Source organism: Festucalex cinctus, chromosome 18, assembly GCF_051991245.1.
Source record: "Festucalex cinctus isolate MCC-2025b chromosome 18, RoL_Fcin_1.0, whole genome shotgun sequence".
NCBI lineage: Eukaryota > Metazoa > Chordata > Actinopteri > Syngnathiformes > Syngnathidae > Festucalex > Festucalex cinctus.
The window spans coordinates 8,503,455-8,529,234 of NC_135428.1; the positions used below are offsets into that span (position 1 = coordinate 8,503,455).

The 25,780-nt window shown below is 38.4% G+C and overlaps 3 protein-coding genes across 6 annotated transcripts; 2 read left to right on the top strand and 1 right to left on the bottom strand.

Moving 5' to 3' along the window:
* The first annotated feature begins 579 nt into the window (after positions 1 to 579).
* Positions 580 to 5,700, top strand: LOC144006409 (complement receptor type 2). Of its 3 annotated transcripts, none has more exons than XM_077505241.1 (5): positions 580 to 804; positions 1,976 to 2,143; positions 2,184 to 2,384; positions 2,462 to 2,662; positions 3,689 to 5,700. In XM_077505241.1, exons 1-5 carry the CDS (start codon positions 711 to 713, stop codon positions 3,700 to 3,702), a joined length of 678 nt encoding a protein of 225 aa, XP_077361367.1. In that variant the 5' UTR covers positions 580 to 710; the 3' UTR covers positions 3,703 to 5,700. The 3 variants fall into 3 exon arrangements, with proteins under 3 accessions (XP_077361367.1, XP_077361369.1, XP_077361368.1); XM_077505243.1 differs by having other exon boundaries at positions 2,217 to 2,384; XM_077505242.1 differs by having other exon boundaries at positions 1,979 to 2,143.
* LOC144006410 (cobalamin binding intrinsic factor-like) lies at positions 4,233 to 8,610 on the bottom strand. Of its 2 annotated transcripts, XM_077505245.1 has the most exons (5): positions 7,545 to 8,610; positions 5,794 to 5,930; positions 5,517 to 5,658; positions 5,314 to 5,447; positions 4,233 to 4,585 (listed from the first exon to the last, which is right to left on the bottom strand). In XM_077505245.1, the coding sequence occupies exons 2-5, from the start codon at positions 5,867 to 5,869 to the stop codon at positions 4,518 to 4,520; spliced, it is 420 nt and encodes a 139-aa protein (XP_077361371.1). In that variant the 5' UTR covers positions 5,870 to 5,930; positions 7,545 to 8,610; the 3' UTR covers positions 4,233 to 4,517. The 2 variants fall into 2 exon arrangements, with proteins under 2 accessions (XP_077361371.1, XP_077361370.1); XM_077505244.1 differs by lacking the exon at positions 7,545 to 8,610 and having other exon boundaries at positions 5,794 to 6,855.
* On the top strand, positions 7,730 to 24,499 carry abcg4a (ATP-binding cassette, sub-family G (WHITE), member 4a). The gene is made up of 15 exons (XM_077505240.1): positions 7,730 to 8,631; positions 11,665 to 11,891; positions 15,854 to 15,971; positions 16,035 to 16,167; positions 16,355 to 16,405; positions 16,500 to 16,645; positions 16,732 to 16,855; positions 17,104 to 17,218; positions 17,304 to 17,443; positions 17,822 to 17,920; positions 18,190 to 18,358; positions 18,444 to 18,544; positions 18,706 to 18,864; positions 21,126 to 21,244; positions 21,316 to 24,499. Exons 2-15 carry the CDS (start codon positions 11,666 to 11,668, stop codon positions 21,539 to 21,541), a joined length of 1,926 nt encoding a protein of 641 aa, XP_077361366.1. The 5' UTR covers positions 7,730 to 8,631; position 11,665; the 3' UTR covers positions 21,542 to 24,499.
* The last annotated feature ends 1,281 nt before the right edge of the window (positions 24,500 to 25,780 follow it).

The window sequence follows — 25,780 nt, forward strand, 5'->3', positions numbered from 1 at the left end:
TGGAGCCTATCCCGGCTGACGTGCTGTTTGGTAATGTACACCATTATTTCTTGTGACTATCTTAGCTAAATCGAAATAGCCATAATAAACGTTTTAGGAGCTATATTTGGTCACCACTTTTAGCTACACACAATAAGTGGCAAAATACTCATACTTAGGATGAAGTGACAGATCCAGTATTACTATGTTAAATGTTGACCCACTGACTGGCAATCAATATTATTGTGGAATATTTGACACAGTTCCTACATTACGTACATTTGTTTAATTACATTTCTAAGAGTAGAAGTGGGTGTTCGTTTCCAGGGCATTTCAGGCAATTGTTTAGTGAAATATCAGCTTTTTACTGCTCCCCCTGGTGTCACTTTCACTTTATTGCACCTCTAACTTCAACCAAAACTGTTCAGCGCTAAACAGACTGTTCTGTTGGTTTTAGAATGTAGCATACTTTCTATTTAGAACATTTGCTGCTTTCAAAATGCAAAACGGTTAAAAGACTTTCATATTCTCACTGCTTGCTCCAGATACACAACCTTGCTGTGTGTAGAAGATTAGGCAACAGACACAGCTTAGTGTTACTCCTCTCATAGTCTTCACTCAGCTAATGTGCAAAGGCAGCAATTTATTGACTCCTTACTGGACAACATGACTTGACCGACTTCCCAGATCTGCAGGGTTTGCCAGAAACGTTGCAAAGGAGCGTAAAAGCCATGAGGTTTCGTCCACTACTGCTGCTGTTTATTACATCCTTGCAGAGGGCAGATTCTCAGATGTCTGAATGGATCGAAGGAGTGGAAATTAGTGGTAAGATCTATTATGTTGTCTTGATTGCTGACAAAGCTTGTTTCATGGCAGTATCTGATTTGATGAACTTTTGTCGTGATAAATTAATGTTTCTCAAACTATACTGAGCCAAAGGGCATATTTTAACTTACAGGTGCATTGATAATAGAAAAAGATCACACCACACCACCAAACAAAAATGTCACAATAAATTGGTAATTGCAGAACTGGAGGGCAATTTAAGCACTATTTTTTTTAGAATGAACCTAAAATATTGCTCAATAAATCCTGGAATAAAGAATGTTACATATTATTTGAAAACAAATTACATTTTTAATATTTTTTTATTGCACTTCAGAGTTAATGCTAGTTTTTGCTCATGTTAGCATAGGTGTACAGTATTGCGATGCTAATTGGTCAAGTGTAAATGTAGCCTTTTAATTGATTTTAAAGCACAACTTTATTGATACTTCTAAAGATTATAGAGGTAAAGAGTTGTGTTGGTCTGAGTGGCACCGTCCATTATGTCTGAAAACAAAAAAAATATTAAAATGGAAAAGGACATGAAGCTCGCTTTTTTTTCTTTTCTTTTCCTCAACTAAAAACATTTTAGTGACAGCGTTGCATCTGTTTTGAGAGAAACAGCATGATTACTACTACTGTACTTAAAATATGACTGATAGATATATATTATATTATATTTAAATTGGCCATAAGTGAGGGAGAGGGGAGAAGCCATTCTTTAAGGGAGTATTTAGAATGTTTTGTTGTTTTAAATAATATTTAGGAATCACTTTACTAGAGCTCTAGTTACATTTTGTCTTTGCATAATTACACAAGTGCCGTTTTCTGTATTTTTTATTTTTTAGCATGATTACCATATTTGAAACTTCTTGGGGGAACAGAGAATGTTCTCCAATTTTGGAACAGCCCGTACTCTTAAATACGGGCCTGTTTACTTGAGTACAAAGCCGATCCAATATACTCGCAGGAATTGAAGAAAGACACACATAGAGATCTTCAACAATTCTGCCGTCCAGGCACCTGTCACTGATATAGATAGATGAAAAAGATCAAGTATTTGTAGTAAACAATAATTTTCGGATCTTGATCTTACACTAATGTTCTGAGTTGCAGTGGTTAGGACAGTTTGTGCTGTTTGGACGAAAAAAAGTAATCAAAGTGTTTCCAGTAGGTGACACAGAATGGATTGGGCAACCAGATTTCCTGGGGGACATCTACTGGTCAGGGACGGCCCCAGTTTGTCTGTCCGGCTGCAAGACGCGCCACCAGGAGCTCAGGCGTGATCCCTGTGGCGACTCGAGCTGCTGCTGGCTGGGTTACAAGTCCCTTTGCAGAGGTAATACAAGAATACAGCAATACTGAACATCGTAATATAGTTTATCATATTTGTGCTTTGCTTTTTATGCAAGTCAACTGTGGGAAGCCAGATGTGGATTATAATGGAATGGTTTATGGAAATGACTGGTGGGTGGGATCTGTACTGAGGTACTCTTGTCGTCCTGGCTTCATGTTGGTGGGAAACGACACCAGGACTTGCCAAGCTAATGGCCTATGGACTCCGAAACCTACCTGCCTCAGTATGTAAACTCTATGGTACAAAATACTATAGAACACTTAAAGTATGATGTCATTTTCAATATATATATTTTTGTAGGAATGTGCAAAAAGGGCTCCATTGAAATCAGTGAGAGGGAACTCAATGGGACATGCAACTCTACCTGTGCATATAAAAGCTACTCTGGTCCTCCCAAGCTAGGCTGCACTCAGATCCACAACTGCAGGAAGAAGGAGACTGGCTGGAAGCGTTTCTTTGCTCAGTGTATCCCTTGCATCTGCGACTGCGCTTTATCATGCCGTAAGTATGCTTTGGAGCCTCAAAGCTAATAAATTCTCCACTCTAATTGGTGCTTCAGGGTCTACAGCTACAACCATTATCATCAATAGTGTTGTTGTTATGAGGAATAGTAATTGTCCAATTTGTAATACAACTACTTTACAAGTCAAATATACTCTGATCGCTACTTCTCTGTTTTCCCTTTGGCACCGGTCGGTCTGTAAGATGTCTCTAATGGAGTTTGGTCCTAAACTTTCTTTATATAAATGTTTCCTTGGTAAAGTTAATTGGGTAAAGTATATGGAAGTCCATTTTAAATGAGTCCAGTGATAATTCTGACGAAAATTAAACAAAAACTAAACTAGGAGGAATTTATTGAGACTATAACAATAACTAAAATTGACTGAAATTTGATAAGTGACTAAAACGAAAATGAAAACAACACAGTGACGAAAATTCACACAATCCAATCAGAAGGAATGAAACGCGGGTTGGAGAGAAGAACTACACAGAAACTGCACTTAATTTAATGTTCAAACATGTTTACATTCATTGTGCAGGTGTAAGATTAATCTCAAGCAATTATGCAGTTTTTTATTTAGGTGAAATCTAATTTATATTATTTTCAGTCCAACATGTTTCATTGAAACAATAAAGACACCGTTGCATTAAATGTGTCTTGCGTGTTAAACTACAATTACAAATAGTTGTGTTGTAATTTTCTGTATGAAAGTTGAAATGTAAGCTGAAGGAAAATATCGACTAAACTGTCAATTTAGTCGACTAAAATTCCTCTTTTTTTTTTTTTTTTTTTTTTTTGGTTGACTAAAATTTGCTCTCTATTTTCGTTGACTAAAATTGGATTAAAATACAATCAATTGTGACTAAAACTTCTATTAATTTTAGTCAAAAGACTATAACTAAAACTAAATAATTTCTTGTCAAAATTAACACTGAATGAGTCAAACTAAACAGTTTGTCCCTCTTCCTGAATTGCGCAGTGTGTATGATACATCTCTTTTTTTTTTGTGTGTGTGTTTTCACTAGTATGGACAGGCTAAAATAAAGGAACAACAGGAGACGTCACCTGGCGAATGGAAGGACGGCAGATTGTTCATCTGGTGTCACTGGACTGTAGCGTCATCACAAGTAACAGTTGATGAATCACTTCATCTCTTTATTTCTATTTTACTGTATGTACGTATGACGACTATAATTTTGGATTGCTCAAAATTGTCCAAGGGATAATATCAGTTTTTCTGAATGCTTATACTATTGATACAAGAGCCAGAATTGATTATGCTTACAGTATACATTAATATGTACACATTACAGTGTAGTTTGTAAATCAAAGCTAAACATACGAGAGGAATGAAACCATGTAGATTAGTGGCTCCGCCGCTTCGTCCATCTGTCCCTGAGGGAGCTGAAACCTTAATCTTATTGCAAAAGGGAGGAGGATCACTGTGAGAGCTCAGGGGGAACATTTAACACAGAAAATATTATACAGTTTATGTATATCAACATTGTGCTGCAGGAAGATATGAAGAAATTAACACCAGATCAATTATTTTGGATGTAAAATCTTTATTTTCATCTGTGTTTTGTAAATATGAAATGTTAAACCTTAAGAGCCCTTGTTCCTGTATTGGTGTCCCAAAACATATCCCCTAAATTGAAATGCATGTCATTTGAATAGTTTACAGTGCGTTGAGTTAATTTCTAAGACGCGTGCCTGATGCTCGTGAATTACCAATGTTGACCACCAGGAGATGCTATTTTTGTTTTTTCTAAATCCATCTTCAAAAAGTCAAATCAGTTGTCACTCTCACAAATGATTCCGATGACCGTGCTGCAGAGTGAAGGTCTTTCTTGATTATTTGGCCCAAGTACTGAATCTCAGTATAATGTGTTCGTTTTCTGTTGGTGTGTAGCAGCCAATTCCTGTGAAAACAGAAAAAAAATATGTTAGACATAATGTTCTGAAGGGGGAAAAAAAACAACACATTTTTTTTACTGCTGATTTCATTTCACGTTCATTTTGACACCTGGTTTATTAAAGCAAAAGTGATCAGTGATCTGCTTTTGTTTTTTGTAGTTCACTGTTGTCTGTTTAGGACAAGGTGATGTCACGAAATTTAAAAAAAATAAAATAAAAAATTTAAAAAAAAATGACAAATTAAAAAAGCACAAAACAGTCAATTAAACAATTTTGTTGTGTTTAATTTTTTTGTTTTGTTTATTAATTTGCTTGCAATTACCATTTTTTGGTAGTTATTTGTTTTGTGTTTTCTTAATGCGACGCTATGTTCTATTTTCATAGGTTTTGATACGTTCTAAGGGTTTTTGATTTTTCTGTAGTGCTTTTGTTGTTTTTGCGTTTTGCACTTCAGGGCCACTGTACTTTTGTCATCTAAAGAAAAAATATTTACTGTGAAAGGGCATTTGATACGAAACAAAGTAAAATGCATGTGATCAGCTCACAAAGTTGACTTAAATTATTTTCATAGGATAGTGACTATTTTCCAATATTGTCCGTCATTTATTACAGCAGAATCATCACACTAATGGGTGTCCCAAAGCAGTGAGTTGATGAAATCCGAAATCCCCATGTCTCATTACAGCTCATTAAGTCTCCCTCAGTTGTAATTTACTCTAGGGAAGAAACTCACCCACATCCAGCCTTGTGTATTCCCCCGAGCTTTCTGACAGAATCTCCCAGTAAGTTTGATCCGTGTCACTTCCAGCCACACCGTTCACGCTCTCCAAAAACAGGCCGTAGTTTGGGTCTTCCGTCAGGGTGAAGCTGGTGGGTGCGACACATGAGCTGGAGGAAAAAAAAGGGCCGAGACTCACGCAGGTGCGGCGCTCTTACTTGAAGTCAGGCTGCATCTCCTGTATTCGCCTCAAGGCCCCCAGCAGCACCCCTCCCTCTACCACGTAAGTGAAATGGGTCTCAGGGGTCATGTTGGAAAGGTCATTCATGACAGACAGTCGAATGGGAAGTGAAGCCTGTCCTGCACGGCAAGTTGCATGACACAGGTAAATCTCTTTACATTCACATATTGGAAAATATTTTTCAGAAGGTCAGTTCCTATCATTTCGGTAGCTGTTCCATGTTTAGTTCTTCTGCACCTGTGAAATATAATCACCTCTAATGGTAAGCGCCCCTTGAATGGACAACAGCAGGAGGCCCATGGAGAGGATTGTCGTTCTTGTTGATGCCATCTTGTATGACTGTCGACTTGCCTCTCACTTCTACTGTATTTATATGTAACATGGTCCTCACCTGCACAGCTAACGCCTTTGGTTATGCAGTCAGTCACCACATCGCTATACAAATACACCCTTTGTTGAATTCCAACTACCCTATCTGAAAGTGTTTACTTTCAATCTTTATGGCAGAGTGGTTTATGTCATTTTCATGATGAATTACCTGCCTTTGTAAGAGGGTAAATATGTCATTATGCAATCTGGATACTGCCTTTGAAGATAATAGAGGGATGTTGTATGCAGCCTCCCCGGCTGCTTTTTGGCATATTTCTGCAGCACGGTGGAATAATGTTTAGCACGCTCAGTTCTGAGATTGGGGTCGCGACTGGGGCCTCCCTGCATGGAGTTTGCATTTTCTTCCTTTCACATTCCAAAAACACGCTCTTACTGAGAGCTGTATCTAAAGAAGTCCTGTATTTTAGTAACTTTATTTAGCTAAATAAATATTAAAAGCAAACCCTCACGCTGTTATTCTTATGTCATCGCCTCATCATGTTATTACATACAGGGTCGTATTTACTATTTATTTTACTATTGGGGCGCCGAGTTTTCCACGGGACCCTAAACAGCTCATGAAAACATTTTGCTAAGTTTTCTTTAATAAAAAAAAAAACTTTATTCAGGTGCCTAAAGCACATTAAAATGCTTAAAGGTGGGAGTATATGTTAAACACTTCTTGATCATAATATGTTATGTGAGCTCACTAGTCTAAACATGACATTCTGGTTAATATTAAGTTTGTGAAATATGAGTTATACAGCAAAATCAAGCCTTTTTTAGCCATCTGGGGCGGCCATTTTGTTGCTGCAGACTGAAGATGACATTTGTCTGTTTTTTTAAAAGCTGAGCTGTGATTGGTTGTTGCCTGAGCCCTGAGCTACTGTGATGTCATTTTCACTCGACAGCAATTGGCAAAATGGCCGACTTCTGATATTGATTTAAAAAAAATAAAAAATGCTGAATTGTGCTGCTTGACTCATATTCCACTAACACAATATTAAACAAACTACTGTATTTAGACGAGTGGGGCTGACTTGTAGAACATATTGTCAAGAAATGTGTGTGTGTGTGTGTGGGGGGGGGGGGGGGGGGTTAACCTCCCCTTTAACTACTATAATTGTACTACTACTACTACTACTACTTAACACTGCAAAGGACTATACCAAATGGAGCAGAAAAGAGAAGGTGAGGGGGAATTGAAACTGGTTTTCATCAAAATATATCATCATCATGCTTAAAGGGTAAATAATATCCTTTATCTTTAGCTCAAGAAGGAGAATTTCTTAAAATCACACTTTTCAGTTGCTGATAAACCTTATATTCAAAAATGTTTGAGGGCAACACTATGGGTTTGCCAAATATGAACCAGATTTAGCCTTTAGTTTGGAAATGAAATTTCACTGAAACTATTGTGTACAACTTTAATTCAATTTGTTAGAAAGATTGGGAGAGTTTTGTTAACAGAGCACATCTTAACATTATAGTGGGGAAAATTTGTAATTTCACTACAAAATGTTAGCAATAAACTAGACACACATGAGTTGCTTTAGCTGGCCACATAAAATGATGGTGGCGACCGGATCTGGCCCTTAGGCCTTGAGTTTGACACTTGTAAAATTAAATCGCTCACATGTGATGGATATGAAGAGCTCACGGTAGACGCCTCTGAAAAAGTGGCAGGTGAGATTGGCTAAAAAAGATATCGATGTCCTCGGGGGTTGGTGGGGGTGGGGGTGATGTAAGACATGTTGGGCCCACTTGAACGCTAGTAACCCCGGCTGATTTACCGAAAATAACCCGGCCACTGCAGCATCAGCACCGGGCAGCTGCGCAGGTGCGGCCGTTAAAGAGACAGTGGAGCACGCAAATCTCCTCCACCGCGTTTACCTTCACTGTTTACCACCTTTGTTTGTAAAATATTCGAACGTAATCAAGCGAGTATTTTGATTAGATGGGGAAATCGTCGTTCTAAGTGGATGATTTTTATTATTTAAAAAAAAAAAGACTCGGAATTTGATGAAGAAAGATGTAGCCTATTTCTTTTTAGTCACCACGCATTCTGGACGGAATAAGCAAGAAACCAAGTAGGCTTATATTGTTTATGCTTTGTATTCTATATTTCCCGTCTCCATTAGCAACGCCCTGCAACCTCCCAGACCGGCGTGCGCACCCCAGTCTGACCAAGCTCACCGACAAACCGACCGACCGTCCGACGTCCGCACGTCGAGCTACTGTTGCAGCACTTTAGTTGCATCCTAGTAGCCGGCCGGAGGGTTATCGGGCATCCTCCCCATCAGCATCATCAGCAACATCGAGTGAGAATTTGGGATGCGGGCTCAGAGCGGATGGAAACGCTTAAAGATAAAGCGAGCTTATCTCGGTGGGGTGCAGCTGTAGTTTGACGCCGGACATGATTTTAATCTCGGGAGTTGCCTGTGCAGTGGATGCGGGATGATGATGACACCATGAGCGGCTGCCGCACCCCGGGAGATCTTTTGATGAGAAGCAGCCGTCCTCTTTTTGCACCCGCAGACGAATTTGATTGTTTTTGCCCTGGACTGTCCATCAACTCGCCGGCTGGGACTATTTGTCGGCGCTTCTGATGTGCTGGGATTTTGTTTTGTTTTTTCCTGAAGGGATCTCCTGTGGACTGTTGCTATCCCACCCAGGGAGGGAAAACAGGCGTCTCACTTGCTCGTTTCAACACACAACAATAAGTAAGTGCGGTGTGTGTGGGATGCAGCAATGTGAAGGAATGTAAACTGGTGTGGTCTTAGTGCAAACATTCATCATGATGAGTATGGCACAATGCATTTTCAGCTGTAGAAATTTGTTTGATTCTTGTCAGTTTTCAGCTAATAGCGGAACAGCTAATCATTAAATATAATAATAATAGGTGGCTCAGTGGACTAGTGGTTAGCACAGCCACCTCACAGTTTTTACATCGACCTGCTTAAGTGCCCTGCAATTTTCTGGCGACCAGTCCAGGGTGTACTCCGCCTCTTGCCCTAAATCTGCTGGGTTGGGCTCCAACACACACACAGATTAACAATTTCAAATAAAGATGGATGGATAATGATTAATGAGTAAATTTCATCCTTGCAGTGGACTTTACTATAGGATTGCATATGCTCACGTGTCCTGACTGTAGGCGCCACACATGATGACACAACAGGCGGGCCGGCCTTCATCTGAGTAAGAGGCCATTAAAGTCTGTTTTACAGGGCCTATATGCAGCCTGGTAATGGAAATTCACTAATGGCATGGTGATCAATAGAAGAACCATGGTCAAGGTTCTTCATGTGAGCATATTTGAGTACACCCCGCTCAAGACGAGACTGGCTGGAGTGCATGGTTGTACGTACTGATCTTATGTACACGGCTTTGGTCAATGAGACGCAGTTCTGTAAAAGCTAGAAGCACCACATCTTTCTTCTTGAGCAGCAGTACACAGTACAGTACTTTTAAAGGTGTGCTAATTTGACTCTGGGATGGGCCTTAAGCCTAACAAACACAAACTATTACCACACAGTCTAATAATTAGATGTTTGTGGTACTTTAAGTTACAACATAATACATTAGAACAGCGGTGCTCAAACTTTTGATAAATCGCACCTAACAAATTCTTATCCCTCCAATACCACCATCAACATTAACATAATAGTAGCATAGTAGTGTTAAAAAAAAATGAGGCAAAGGTTTTATTCCCGTAAAGTTTATTTAATATCACATTAAATTATGTACATTTTAAACATTAACAGTCAACACCACATTTGAAAAATAGGAAAATACCCCAAAAGCTGATTAAATGCAAAAGTTATTACAAATGTATGTAAATAAAAAAGTTAAATACAGCTGAACTGTGTTTAGGCATTTATTTGCGTATCACACTGAAAAAAATTCAGGATTTTAATTCAAAAAGTTGAACACATCTATGACACAGAAACTATAAACAACTTTCAAAACGCTAATTCTGACCAAAACTTTATTTGTGCTGTATATAATTTAGTAATTTATTATGTTATATTGTATTATTTTTTTTTTAAGATGGTGAATTTGTGGTTCTTGTTCACTGTAATCATTAAAATTTAAAATCACGAAATAGTCCGCTCTGTTGTGAACTTTTAAAATAAATTGTGTTGTTCATAATATTCTAATTTATTGAGAAGCACCTGTTCATTGGGGGAGGGATGAAATTCAGCTGTATTTCTCTGTATTTCTTACTGTGTTGGATAACAGGTAGTGTCAAATGGTAAAAATGTGTAACCAAGGAATGCTTACCTGGATAAGGTAATGACGGATTAAAGTTAAGAATAGAGACAGCCATGTGATTTCTCCCATGCCAACCAGTGGACAATATGTAATGAGGGGAATATAATGAGTATGATATACTGTATACAGTAGGTATATGTTCCTTAAATAGTGTCAGTGTGAATTGTGAATCTCTGAAAGTCTCACCAACTAGTGTAAAAAAACAAGTTATTGAACTACATGCATTTAATTGAGGGTGGCAGCCACAAGGCTCCAAAGATATCTGGAAACCGAATGTTTTGAATTCAAATGTTGTCAAGTATATGTATTGCAGATATTACAGATGGGGATTCAAAAGAGCAGGACTGAAGCCAGACATCAGCTCTTAACCCTCACCATCTTTTTGCCTTCAAGCTGCCAGTTAACGCAATTATCACTAATCGCATCATGCCCAGCTCCGTTTTTGACAAGGTGACTCATTTTTACCCAACACCAGTGGGTGAGGCAAATTGGCTAATCATTCCATCAACTGAATCATATTGGAGTCAATTGATTCTCACATTCAATTTTCTAACTGACTGCTAATGTTCATTTAACAGATGTCCCAAATGATTCAGGTTGCAAAATCAAATTAGTTCCAATGTCAGACTTACATGAAAGGTTCTGTTGTCATAATTAGCCTATTATTAATTTGGTATTAATACAACATATATTACTACAACATACTGTAATGTGTCTGTTAAATTACTTGACAGCTCTGGTGTACTCCTCTACAACCTTTTTCAGGGTCAGGAAGGGTCTGGAAATTTTTAAGCGACATATGTGAAAATGTGAAAAATGCACATTCAACTTGTGCCCGTTTCCATTCGTTCTTCTTTTGCGAATAGTGAGAAGGAGACTGCGCCGCGAGATGATGTCATATAAGTGCGTCTCTCTGCCGGAAGACACAAAATGGACAGAATACTGATCTAAAATGGCATGAATGTTTTTTTCTTTAATTAATTCTAAAAAGAATTGTGCTTCTTTGACTACAAACGTATGTGTGATTTACTATCCGGTCAAAACGTGTGACATATATCCGGATATATGTAGTTGCTTATTCACAAAAGCTGTTTTCATAGCCAAAATGTGCTTTTTCCTTTTTTTTTAATACGCTTCAAAATCCACCCCCTTCAAGCGTAAAAAATTTCATGCAAATTTCGTTTTTTTCCCAATTTCTGGCGTTTCCATTCGGTTTCTTTTTTGCAATTCTTGAAAATTCATATAAAAATAGGTGGATGGAAACCCCACTTGTGATGTTATTTTCAGTCCACAGCAAGTGGCAAAATGACTGCCCCTGAGATACCATGTGGTGGTGCAAACAACATATTATTATGAAGAAACCTCCCCTTTAATAGTTCAAAATGGTGAAACAAGAAATAATGTTTGTGATTTCTGATTTCAACTTCTTCCTTTGATGCACAGATGTCTAAATGATATTGTTTGTGTGCCTCTTTCAGCATGGCTGAAAAGACGGACCAGGTTTCCGTCAGCATCCCCATGGAGGAGACCAAACTCCACAGCGGGGCCCCTGCGGAGGCGCCCCTGCTCACCCACCTGAAGAAAGTGGAGAATCACATCACAGAGGCCCAGCGATTCTCCCACCTCCCACGCCGCTCCGCGGTGGACCTGGAGTTCAATGAGCTGTCTCACACCATCCGCGAGGGTCCTTGGTGGAGGAGGAGAGGTACAGTCAAAGTGATGGATGTTGATCAATAGGTTCAGTGCACACATTCACGGCGAGGCTTTTAAGCAACTGTCACAAGTGGAAGAAAAATTTCTCTTTTTCATTATTTCTTGCTTCGCCGTGTACTCGCACGGAAGTGTGCCTTTGCAGTGCTCCGCAAAGTTCAGCCATAGTAAATAATTTACACTCACAGGTCGTCACACTGTTTACGTCTCTTATTCCTGTGTCGTCTGTGAGTCAGACGTGATTGATCTGCTCATGAAATATGAACAGCATTGAAACACTCCGCCTTTATTAATGATGAAAGGATGCCCACCATCAGGTCATCGTGACTTACCGACAAATCGCCCTTCTTTGAGCTTGTTTGCCTCCTCTGTAGGTTTAACAAGGCGGGTGCATTCATGTGCACTTAAGAGGGGCCAGATGTTATTCATTTCAGGCGGTGGCTGTAATAATAAATGTGTTGTCCTATGTAGAGTATTTGTTAGGGGCAGTCTTGGTAAAGTAGGGCAGATCAGACTGGAAGTATTGAGCAGGAGTCTATACTGTTTTTCCTTGGCTCATCAAATCCGGCCTGCGCTCTCTGCATGTGCTTGTGTTGCCTCTTCGGGCGCCCCGGCTCATCATGCGGAGGATGTGCGAACAGGAAGTGCCTCGGTTACTCCTAATTAAGCGGAGTCTTTCACAACTAGGCTCACTCACACAGCGTTATTGAACAAGCCTTAAATTCCCAACATGTATACATCTTTTGACGACTCTGTCTGTCTGTCTGTCTAACTATCTATCTATCTATCTATCTATCTATCTATCTATCTATCTATCTATCTATCTATCTATCTATCTATCTATCTATCTATCTATCTATCTATCTATCTATCTATCTATCTATCTATCTATCATGTCCATGTATCCTATCTTCTTTACAATCAGGTTTTGTTTTCTGATATGAAAGATGCGTTTTAAATCTCATAAAAAAAATTCCCAAAAGAATCGTGCAAAAAAAAAAAAAAATCATGCAATAACCAATGAAAGTAATTGGCTATAGTACAGCTTTGCTCTGACTCCAGCAGAGTATAAATTGCTCTTTGTGAAATGGAATTTGCTCGCCATTATAAAGTAACTGAGACATAATGGAGTTCTGGGCTCTACTGTCCTTCTGATTTTGTGCATTTTGAAACTCAAGTAGCCCTATTTACTAACATCTCAAATAGTAGCTGATTGCGTGTTCACTCTAACAGATTGTGTGCGCTTTTGGTGGGCTATATTTATTAAGATTGTGACATTTTGCTAAAATAGCAGATGCTCCGTTTCGTGTTCATTTACTCTAATAGATTGAAACTGTCAGTTTGGCAGGGTTGAGGATCCAAGTGCAGGGTAGCGGGAGAAGCAAGGTAGGAGCAGGATGTTCTATTAAAAAAAAAAAAAAAAAAAAAAAAAGAGAGAGAGAAATAAGACTCAATAATAATCTACTGTACTAAATTCGGCCATTTTAGCACGTTTGAAAGATGCCATCATAGGATGCACCTGATTCGTAGATCAACTTCCACATCTGTATGTGTGTGCAATCAACATTTCACCTGTTTTTACACCTGCAAACTGCAGTCCTATCAGACCCATTTTGTTTGTTATTAGGCCTGTTAAGAATACAATGACACAAAGAGCATCACTATTGTTATTCAGTCGATGTTTATACAGTCTGTGGTTCTTTCATCCTATCAGTAAATTATTGCCGAACCCAAACTCCGGCCTCCGATTGGTACACGGCATAAAAGGATGACGTTCACAAGCCGTGAGCCTGTGATGTCAGACGCGATGAACAGAACAGAAGCCTTTATCGCAATGACACTGCTTATGAGTTATTCCTAGAGATGACTGTGGCAAATGGACCATACACAGAAAGAGCTATGGATGATGATCATCCTGCTCTGTGGATTAATGCTGTGTTCTCTCCTTTATTGGTGGGGCAGTAAAAGAGCTGAAGTGATGTGCAAGCTGCCATGTTGCCATTACATCCGTATTTAGTGAGGAGAGTCATTTGTCCTTTTTAAGCATAAAGTTGATACAACCTGCTGACATGTGACTATCTGTCCTCCGGCCTTGGGGGAGGTAATAAGTGAAAATAGTGAACCTTTTATACAAGAAGGTTTGACATCATTGCTTTACATTTATCTTAGACAGCATATTCCTTGCTTGCTTGCTTAATGCTGCATAATTCATGTACCTCCCTATCAATTTGCTGAGAAAATATCTGATCATGATAAAGCAATGCCCTTGCCCTGCAGGGAATAGTGGCATGGAATGTAAATGTTATCTGCTCATTGTCTCATGAGTCAGACAGAGAGTCATGCTCCTCCAGGGAAACTGAAATCGGGCTTTATTTCACAGCTCTGATTTAATAAATCACAATCAGTGATGTGTTCTTTGTCTGTGAACCAACATTATCATCTACTAATTGCTTGGGGGCAAAGGGGATAAAATATTAGAAATACTATGTAATAGGATGCAGTGCAATTCTGCGCCAAAACTTTAATAGACATATCAGATCGTGTGCTAGTATTTGACTTACAATGTTTTTTTTCCCCGTTTTTTTGTTTTGGTTTTTTTGTGCGCGTGTGTTAGTAGCGGACATTGAGTTGCTCTTCCTGCCATATGGCTGAATGAGACATGGTGATAAAGATGTCCCTGCAGTGTCACACAGATAAAGCCATTATTATGCACAAGCTACAGCAGAAGTCTGGATCATTAGTATGCAGCACATAGAAGAGGAGAAATGTTTCCCTCACAACAGGGATCAAGTAAACCTCTCTAACTTTCCATTATGAATTGATTTCAGACCTTATGGCAGGCTTTATTCTGACATTTTAAACTCATTTACTATGTTTTGTCCTTTGTGTTATTATCTTCTTCAATTAGAGGGTACACCACAATAGTCAAAATGCTGTAAGGAAAGCAGCCTTTGGCTTTTGCTTGTTTGTCTATAGATCAATGTCTTGTTTCTATGTAAACATGAAACATAACACTTTGTATTGATTGCCTTTTTCACAGCAGTCATTTCGACATAGTGAAATGGTAGTACGGTACATACAGTTACAAGTTTACAAATGAAATGCTGTGGATTTTCCACAAAACTTTGTAAAGAACAGATTTAATGTTGGAAAGGTGTGACTAACAGAATTATCTTCACTATTTTACTCTCTGAATAAGAAGACGACGACGACTATTACTACTACAACGACGACGACAAACACAACAACGGTTAGCAAGCTTGCAGTTAGTTGCAAACCAGGCATATTGTTATTAGTATTAGGCATATTGGTATTAGATATTAGTATTAGTAGTCAAACATTTTATCACATTTTCAAATCAAAATAATCCTCACAAATCAAAGTACAACAATCCAAAGTCCAATGCTTTTCAATGAGCGAAGAGCTTCCTTTCACTGAGGAGAAATGCTGCATTCGAGGAAAGTGGGATTTATGCCACTCGGATTGTGTCAGTATATACGTACTCAGTAATGACCTCAAAGGGTTCGAGGCAATTGACAATTCCGAATTTACGTCACAAGTCAAAATGGTGGTCTTATACTGCATATGAAGTTGGATTTATCCCACTCGGAGTGTTCCAGTTCCGCCCTCAACGTGTTTGAGGCAAATGTAAACAAAAATGGCCGATTCCGCTAAATTCTTTGTTGTTCTGGTTAACGCAGTCATTCCAAATCAAAACGTTGTGTCATGTGAATATGTCTTGTATTTACATTTGCCCCATAAGCTTTGAGGTCGTAACTAACACAATCTGTGTGGGATAAATCCGATTTCAAACTACTACTACTACTACTACTACTACTACTACTACTACTACTAGTAGTAATAGAAGAAGAAGAAGAAGAAATACAAATGAATACAAGTAGAACTGATTGTCTAATCAAGACAACATGCAACAATATCAATTTTCCTCTTCACCAGGTTACAAAGCCCTCCTCAAGTGCCTCTCCGGAAGATTTAACAGCAGAGAGCTGATTGGTATCATGGGGCCCTCTGGAGCTGGGAAATCCACCTTAATGAATATCTTGGCAGGGTACAGGTGAGACTAATGTTTATCAACAGTACCTTTGCACTGGTACTTATAGATTGTGTTTGTATGTAGGAAGACAGGCATGAAGGGCCAAATCCTGGTGAACGGGCGCCCGAGGGACTTGCGTACCTTCCGGAAGATGTCCTGCTACATCATGCAGGACGACATGCTGCTGCCGCACCTGACGACCAGGGAGGCCATGATGGTGAGGTCACGTCTGTTAGTTTTTAGTTTGATACTTTATGTTCAGTGTGTCAGCACTAGAGCAGGGGTCAGCAACCTTTACTGTCGAGACATTTTAGGCCAAATAAATAGCAAAAAGCCACAGGTTGCTGACCACTGCACTAGAGAAATGGATGGCTGTCCATTATAGCTGTTTTCTCATCCTTTAGGTCTCTGCCAATTTGAAACTCAATGAAAGCATGCAGGTCAAAAAGGAACTTGTAAGTATGAGTAAATGTATTACAATTTGACCCTTTGTTGGGTATTATATGCTATAAAAAGTGCATAGTTATGAGCACATTGCTTATGTTTCAGGTGCATGAGATTCTGACAGCTCTGGGTCTTCTGGACTGTGCTCAAACACGTACCAACTCTCTTTCGGGGGGTCAATGCAAAAGACTGGCCATTGCTCTCGAGCTGGTCAACAACCCTCCTGTCATGTTCTTTGATGAGCCCACCAGGTACAACGTTGCGTTTCTTCCAGCCTGCATAATCTCGACACAATTCCAGATTCATGCATGCGCATTTTTCTTGGTGTCACATCTAGCGGACTGGACAGCGCGTCGTGCTTCCAGGTGGTTTCCCTCATGAAGTCTCTGGCTCAGGGTGGGCGAACAATCATCTGTACCATTCATCAGCCCAGTGCCAAGCTCTTTGAGATGTTTGATAAGGTAACCTGAGTGCACGCACTGCTTTCTTTCTATTAGCTGCTGCAGAGAGAAGTCTGAGTCATGTTATCGGACAGAACAGGAGAGATGTTCCCTATGCTTCTTGTTTTACCCTTTTTTTTCTTTACTATTTTTTTCCCACATATGCATGCTGGCGGGCACAACCAAAGCAATACACTAATGGCAGCTGATAGAAAACCTGCAATATTGTTAAGTGACCAAGTATAAAACCACTGATGTATTTCTTCTAGTTGTACATCCTCAGTCAAGGTCAATGCATCTACAAGGGAACTGTCCCTTACCTCATCCCTTATTTGAAGAACCTGGGCCTCCACTGCCCAACATATCACAATCCTGCAGATTTCAGTGAGTTCAAAGTCTCCTCGCTCATTATCTGATGTGAGAACATCTTTCAGACCTTCTATAACGCTTTCGTCTTCTCGCCCTCCAGTCATCGAGGTGGCATCAGGAGAGTACGGAGACTTGAACCCGGTGCTGTTTGAGGCGGTCCAGGGTGGATTGTGCTCCGAAGAGGGCAAGAAGAATTCAAGAGACAAGAGTGACTCTTCCTGTCCTTCTCAATGCCACAGTGTGAGGAATTCTGACATTTACACCAAACAATGGAATCTATGAGAATATTAAGAATATATGATTATAGAATGCCAGTGTTCCATACACAGAACAAATGACAAGTCATTTTATTGTGCATTTGTTTGCTTCCAAGAATAGTGAGACTGGAAATTGCATTTTAATCCGATTGGATTTAGGAGCACTTAAGTGAATGTTACTAATTTACATAAAATAAGCACTATGAGTTTCTAAATGCCTGTTTTGATATATGCACTAGGACAAATGTGTGTTTTGATACATTAGCCAATACTGCTGACAATAAATAATAGTACAGTATTGTTTTCTTCATTGAAATTGATTATGTACATTCCTGATGTTTGTATGTTGATCTCTTTACAGGATACGGGGACTCTTGAGAAACATAGCTTTGCCACCAGTACTTTCACACAGTTCTGCATCCTCTTCAAAAGAACCTTCATTACAATATGCAGGGACACGGTAAAACTTTTTTTTTTTTTTTTTTTTTTTTTTTTACAACATATACTGTGTCAAATTCTATGAAGTTACAGTATGAGACACCAGAATGAAATGAAAGTGTGGTTATTTTGCTGCTTAAGTCACAATGGCAACAGCAAATTGTCCACCTCCCAGAATCATAATGACTATTTTTGTCCTGACAACAGATCAAATGGTGTCTATAAAAGTTTTGCACACTTTGTTCAAGTTATGTTAGGGCTCAACTAAAAGCACTTATGATGGTTTCAAAGGTGCTGACCCACCTCAGAGTGATGTCCCATCTGTGTATTGGAGTGCTGATCGGTCTACTTTATCTCAACATTGGAAACGACGCCAGTAAAGTCTTCAACAACACGGGTTTCCTCTTCTTCTCGATGCTCTTTCTCATGTTTGCTGCCCTGATGCCCACCGTTCTCACCTGTAAGATAGCTCGCCGCCGTCTGGAAATATTGACTTGCTTCCAGTTGGGGTGGAAAGTCACTTATTGATATTTTTCCGTTTACAGTTCCTCTGGAAATGTCTGTGTTTGTAAGGGAACACCTCAACTATTGGTACAGCCTAAAGGCGTACTATTTGGCAAAAACAATGGCGGACGTACCATTCCAGGTAAGGTTTCATAGATTTAGCACTCGTAAGATGTCAAGCCAAAAGTTATACACTGATTTTCATAGTAACTGCCAATCAGTCTTGTAGTAACCGTATCAGCTCCCCGAAGAAATGTGTTGGCACCTCACTGGGAAATGACCCACTTTTTATCTCCTTCACAGGTGATTTGTCCAATAATTTACTGCAGTATTGTGTACTGGATGACTGAACAGCCTCCCGAGGCTGGTCGCTACCTGCTCTTCATGGCCTTGTCCACATCCACAGCCCTGGTAGCCCAGTCGCTGGGACTGCTTATTGGCGCTGCATCCACGTCTCTGCAGGTAAGGCTCTTTATAGCTGGTATCCCTTAAGAATAGGGTTTAAATACTCAGAGACATTTTGGCCATCTACACTGGGAGCCATGAAACCCTTTTGATATCTGAAGTGAGGATAACACGAAATATATATTTTTTTATTTAAGTGAGAGTATTTGTCAAAAATATATAGTTTGTTGCATTTATGAACTCAATGAACTGCTACCATGAACACAACACTTTATTTCACTTATGTGAAGCTAGCTTCCAAATTAACATACATTCACTGCCAGCCCAGCAAAAAAATGCATCATTTTACGTATTTTTCCGTCAATGGCAGTGAATGAGTTAACATTGCATCATTTTACGTATTTTTCCGTCAATGGCAGTGAATGAGTTAACATTGCATCATTTTACGTATTTTTCCGTCAATGGCAGTGAATGAGTTAACATTGCATCATTTTACGTCTGTTTCCGTCAATGGCAATGAATGAGTTAAATGTCTATTTGAGTCTACCTCGTACTCATGAAATGAAAGCCAAACTTAACACATTCACTGCCATAGACGGCTATTGACATAAAAAAAATTCATTCATTTATTTATTACTCTACGAAAGTTAAGAGCTGACCAGTGGTTCAATTGGAGTCTTAGCTCACTGCACTCTCAGGCTTAGTAGGGTTAGACACAGATCAGTCACATAGCAAAGATTCCAGTGGGTGATCTAAAGTGTTTATTGTTTACTCAGTCGTCAAAAAAGCCCATGGGCAAAAAAAATTGTTTTCTTTTTCCTTCTTACTATAGGTAAACATCTGCAGCTGTTAGATTTGTGACCTGCATGCTGCAGGCTTTGCATGAAAAGAGGCAAGATGTCTGGGAGGTCCTGTAGTGCAATATGACACTCTGTGTTAATGCTTAAAGAGCAAGTCAACACCCCAAAAATTCTTGACAATAATGTTCTATGCAGCCCCACTAGTCTAAATATGGTATTTTGAATAATATTGCGTTAGTAGAATATGACTTAACCAGCAAAATCCAGCACTTCTGATTTGTCAATATCAGAAGGCGGCCATCTTGCCACTTGCTGACGAGTGAAAATGACATCACAGTTGCTCGGGTCTCAGGGAACAACCAATCACTGCTCAGCTTCAGAAAACAGGTGAGCTGTGATTGGTCGTTGCCTGAGCAGCTGTGATGTCATCTTCAGTCAACAGCAAGTGGCAAAAGGGCCACCCCCTAAAATGGATAAAAATGGCTGGATTTAGCTTATAGTGCATATTCAACAAATGTAATATTAATCAGAACGACATGTTTAGATTAGTGAGGTCACATACAAAATATTATTGTCAAGAAATCAAGGTTGACTTCCCCTTTAATCAAGTATTAACATTAGCCTTTCTTTATCCAGTCCTATAAAATTGGACTAAGATAAACATAAAAAAAATTTTTTTAATTTACCTGGGACATAAGCTTGTGAGCAAAATAAAACCAGACTAATCAAAGAAAGTTGTGTCTTTATTAGGGTGAATTGCCTAGTACCTGACGATTCGATTCGTATCACGATTCACAGGTCACTATTCGATTCGATACCGATTAATCCCGATACGAATTTATAAGTCGATTGTTGCGATTTTTTTTCATTCAAATTTAGAAAATACTAATCAGTACGCTTGTAGAGTGTAAGATTTATATGAAAATGTATTATTTATTTATCTGAAATTTCAGTCTTATAGAGGTTGTAATCTGTTTCATGTTTGAACAGCATTAAAATAAAATATTAAGGCTTAATGTTCCGTTCATATAACATTCTTCCATGCTCAAGGTGTGAATCCTAACCCGAAGTCAGACGTTTTGTTGAATATTTTTCCATTAAAAATGGAAGTTTTAAAATCGATTCACACACACACACACACACACAAAAAAAAAAGGCAATGATGATAAGACGTTGAATCGGTAAGACTATTATACTAACTATACTACTATACTAACGATTTTTTTTTTTTTTATTGAATCGCTTCGAGAATCGCGCGATGTAGTATCACGATATATCGCCGAATCGATTTTTTTTAACACCCCTAGTCTTTATTATAGTGCATCTTATCCTGTTAACATGCAAAATTGCCAAGATGATTCCCCCTCACAGAATTTTTCAGAATCTTTTTCTCTTTGATTCATCCGTGTTTTGACTATCAGTGGTGCAATAGCTCAATAAATGTGGCTACCAAGTGCTACATAGATTGTAGATCCCTTGCCTTAGAAGCTGTGTATGCTATGTAATGTTTTTCAACAGGTAGCAACATTTGTCGGTCCGGTCACAGCCATACCTGTGCTACTGTTCTCTGGCTTCTTTGTAAATTTTGACACCATTCCAAAATACCTGCAATGGAGCTCCTACGTATCTTATGTCAGGTATGTTCTGATTTCTTAACAATTAATTATGGCTAATTGTTAAACGTTAAAGACACCTTTGCCACTTCCAGATATGGCTTTGAGGGAGTGATACTCTCCATCTATGGGATGAACCGCACTGAGCTTGAATGCCCGGGTCTTGTGTGTAAATTTCAAAAGCCAGAGGAGGTCCTGCAACTGCTGGATGTGGAGGACGCCAAGCTCTATGTGGACTTCATGGTGTTAGGGGTTTTCTTCCTCATTCTCAGACTGGCCACTTACTTTGTCCTGCGGTACAAAGTCAAGTCTGAGCGTTGAGGAGCGCGACTTGTAAAATCCGTTCCACATTAACATTAACCATGAAACTGCTTGTTATTCATGAATGGTTCCTGTACTCTTCCCCTGATAAGTTGTCCTCCAGCTTGGATTCCAACTACAATCATCATCACAGTCCAGAAGGACTGTTCATCGTCATCGTAAATATGAACCATGATGAAAGATACAGAAAGCATGTTTAATTAAACTAAGGCTCTGGAATGTTTATTTAAGGGAAATGGCATATAAAGTACTTTTTGCCTCTCAATGCCTAGATAGTAATCCTAGATTAACAGGAAATCCAGTGATTGGTGTTTATTTGGAACACTTTTCCCGTATTTCGAGAAGAATACATTCCTGTTGAGACCAGGGAAAGTGGAAACTTCAAGTGCCAGACCTTTTGTCAGCTTCCCACTTTCCTTGAATCCTACTTTTTGGGGATACGATCCTAACACACCAACTGCCACTGAATGACTTTCCCGTCCCCGCGATGGCTCATTTTCACATGCCTTATGGCACACCATGAACACGAATGATCAGATGAGGATGAAGGATTTGTAAAGATGTCATTAGTGAGTCTTACTCATTTGCTGCCAGGACAGTAACTCCTTGTTTGTACCACGGAGGCTTCCAGGAAGCATGGAGACAACCTTGGAGAAAACAGGCATGACTGCTGCTTCCAGACTGATGCAGAGGGCTATTCTAAATGAACTGGCTGCACTTAGGAAAAGTGCAGTAGCTGAGGTTCGGAAAAAAAAAAAAAAAAAAAAAAAAAAAAAAAAAAAAGATGCTCGTCTAATCGCTGTTACTCTTCTGAAGCAAGTACTTGTATGATTCTTCCGCCTCCCCCTTCTCCACGAGCTATGATGGAATTACCTTTTCTTCTCTCCATCATTCAGCATTGCCGATGTCTGACTGATGTGCGTTTTCCCAAACAATGCTCGATACTTGAAATGCTGGCTGGGCTGATTGTGTGCCTCTGAACTAGAATGATACAAGCTTTGTCTGCTTCAGTGCTGGATGTTTGAGCACATAACTTATATCACCATACATGTTGGTCTGTCTGTTTGTCTCTCTACACACACAAACACACACACGCATACACGCAACACAAGCATACATACACACGCATCCTTGTTTCAGGGCAATGCAACTATTTTCCTGTAGACTTGCTATGAAATATTTCTTATTCAATCTATGCTACTTAGTAATCCTAATTATAATGTATAAAATAATGTAAGCATATAATCAATGATTGTACAGTGGATATGTTATGCTGTGAAAAATACAAGTACAATGCACTTTTCAGTATATGTTTTAGAATCTTATTTATTTGTATTATATTTTATTTTTTATAGCTTCAAGTTTGACGATTGCTACTTGGAAAGTAAACAGAATGGTTCCAATGTGTAGGACTTGAAATTTCATGGTATAATTATGACCTCATCCAATATGCATCTTGCCATGTTCATGGGGATGGCATAAATATAACCTAAGAAATCATGAAAAACCCAAAATATGAGGGAGAGAAAAATGATAACGTAGATTTTTGTGAAATGCGACCAATAAAAGAGGGCAAGTTTATGTAATTCATTATTTTCAGGTGAAAATTGGGAAGAGAGAAGGTGGTTTTGACTGTTTTATCTGACTACAGCCAGTGAAGTGCATTGTTTTGTACATGGTGGTTCATTTAAGAGGTATGACAAGAATTGTAAATTTCTTTCTGGAAAATAATATTGTAGCAGGGGGCCTAGTTGTGTTATTAATAGCAATAGAAAACATTGTGACATTTGATTGTCAAACATCCCACCCAACTATCACTTGTGTGTTTTACAACGCAAACTTTATTTAAGCACTTTAATTTATTGCCAATGCAATTGTGTGCAATACTAACTTAAATGTTGCTCTAAATGAAACATCTCAATGATTTTTTTTTTGTGTGTGTGTGTGTGTGAACTCAGTAAAAGGCATTTTAATATGCATGTTAGCGGATGCTTTACAGGGGTGAGAGCAAAAACAATGCAAGTCAAATATAATGATGCTACTTTAAATGCTGCTAATACCACAGGGAAGGTACTGCCTTTAATGTCAGATCCTGTCAAGATAATTGCCTCTCAAGTGCAGGAAATTGTGGCTGAAAAGGAAATATCGCATCGTCATTTCACTGCCAACACACCAGATAAGTGTTTTCACCATCCTCAAATTGGATCAAAACCCAGAGCTGGTTGCTGACTTTGCAAGATGTAAAAAAAAAAACCCAAAAAACAAAAACAATGTCTGCAGAAAAAGAAAAAGAAAAAAAAAGGAGGGGAAAGCAAATCAACACAAGAAAATCACTATTTTTGAAATCATTAACCAGTGTGAGAGATTTGGTTTGAAGATTAAAAAAGAAAAAAAAAAGAATGTGTCCTCTATTTGAAATTATGCATTCATCAGGATGCTCTTTTCAAAAGATTATGCTGTCCCGTTTGTTTCCTAACCACAGAAATTGCCCTAAATAGGATTTCACTGACGCATTTCTATAATCTTTAAAAATCTAAACGGTTTCTATCAAATCTAATTTGACATGTTCTTAAAATTGTTATTCTGTAACCCTCTTGAGTACTTAGCTAGATCCTCTAATTGAATCACACCATGTATCAAATCAGCAGTATTAATGGACTTTGATAGTTGGCGAGATGCAGCGCATAAATGCATGTTAAAAGTCTGACAGTATGTCTTTTGACACACTTTTAGTTGTCATGTTACTATTACCCCAGACAATTTTGAAAAGTCACAAGACTCCTTGTCATGTGTGATTTATTTGTCTATGGTTACCATATGTAAAAATTGAAGAGGACTGATTTTTGTCTATGATTTGTGTATCATTTAACGTTAGTTTTCATTTTCATTTGAAAACATTGTAAGTCTGTATCCTAAAAGCTGTTCTAATGCTTATAATAAAGATCATTTATAACCTTTGCCATTGCTTGTAATCATTAAATTGCTTTAATCACAGGAGTTACACATAGGCAGCACGGTGTGTTAGGGTTAGTGCTTCTGTCTCAGCGCTAAGGCTTGAAGTTTGATTCCCCCCATTTTCTCTCATTCTTTTCATCATAATTATGAATAAATACACAATTATAAAAGCATGTTAGTACAAATTGTTCCTACAGTACATATCTCTATTTTGAATATTTACATTTTAGTTATATTTGAATTGGGTAAGGATTGAAGTCTTTTATGATGGCTACTTTGTGACAAGACAAATATCGATCATGTTGTTGAAAACCAGTTGTGGTGACAGTTTACATACCTCGAAGGACGGTATATGTAGACTTATGAGCACATGCTGTATCAAGATTCTATAGTGAGATACAGAACAATTGAACGCTCTTCCACTAGATGGCAGAAGGTACATAGTGAACAACAGGATCCACTTGCTGCCCCTATATTAGCCTATAACAGTGATTCTCCGACTCCGACTATGCCTATGTCTGGTCTTTACTCAAGTACAGTTCAGTTATATTTAAATAATTTCAATTTATTTATGCATCTATTTTAATTTATGATGATGATATGATTATGATAAAAGTTAATTATTTCAATAATTAAACATTTGCATTTAATCTTTAAGAACTGCTTTTTTTTAACGTTTATTTAGGTACAACTTTTATTTACCTTTTGTGTGCAAAAATTAACTGAATCCTTACTACGGTACTACTACTGTCCCCAGCCCCCCCACTCCCCCTAAAATTCTCAACTTTTAACTAATATCATTTTTACTTTGTTCTCATAAATTATAAATATTTTTCATGTAATATGATACCTTTATGTTCTCTATCTTTCTATTTTTTTTCGTTCTTCCCTTAATATCGCAATTTTGTCATATTTTATTACTTTTAATATGATGACTTTATTTATTTGTATTTGGACTTTATTCTAATCTCTTCTTGTAATACTACAATTTAACCACTTCGGGAATGTAACCAAGTATTTAAGGCCTAGAGTATACCCTTTTGTATGCCTATATTAATGTATAATGTAAGTCTTAGCTGGAGAAACATTTAATAATGTAAAAAGTAATAGAACTACTGATTTTTTTTATGTAATTATTTTTTAATTATTTGAAGTAAAAGTTTTCAGTAAATGGCATCACTCCAGCTACTATATTTTGCCACAGCAACTCACATATTTGTTATAGAATCATGTCATTTCCTATTTCGTTTACCGACTTCCGCTCACCGCAAACGCTATCAGAGT

What these genes read in the sequence shown, in the direction of transcription:
- LOC144006409 (XM_077505241.1), top strand. Translation starts at nt 711, where the DNA reads ATGAGGTTTCGTCCACTACTGCTGCTGTTTATTACATCCTTGCAGAGG. An exon ending in CGAAGGAGTGGAAATTAGTG is followed by an intron (nt 805 to 1,975) that starts GTAAGATCTATT and finishes AAGTGTTTCCAG; the next exon opens with TAGGTGACACAGAATGGATT. An exon ending in TTACAAGTCCCTTTGCAGAG is followed by an intron (nt 2,144 to 2,183) that starts GTAATACAAGAA and finishes ATCGTAATATAG; the next exon opens with TTTATCATATTTGTGCTTTG.
- LOC144006410 (XM_077505245.1), bottom strand. Translation starts at nt 5,869, where the DNA reads ATGGCATCAACAAGAACGACAATCCTCTCCATGGGCCTCCTGCTGTTG. An exon ending in AGGGGCGCTTACCATTAGAG is followed by an intron (nt 5,659 to 5,793) that starts GTGATTATATTT and finishes CTTGCCGTGCAG; the next exon opens with GACAGGCTTCACTTCCCATT. An exon ending in ATACACAAGGCTGGATGTGG is followed by an intron (nt 4,586 to 5,313) that starts GTGAGTTTCTTC and finishes CTGTTTTCACAG; the next exon opens with GAATTGGCTGCTACACACCA.
- abcg4a (XM_077505240.1), top strand. Translation starts at nt 11,666, where the DNA reads ATGGCTGAAAAGACGGACCAGGTTTCCGTCAGCATCCCCATGGAGGAG. An exon ending in TTCTTTGATGAGCCCACCAG is followed by an intron (nt 16,646 to 16,731) that starts GTACAACGTTGC and finishes TGTCACATCTAG; the next exon opens with CGGACTGGACAGCGCGTCGT. An exon ending in GATGCCCACCGTTCTCACCT is followed by an intron (nt 18,359 to 18,443) that starts GTAAGATAGCTC and finishes TTCCGTTTACAG; the next exon opens with TTCCTCTGGAAATGTCTGTG.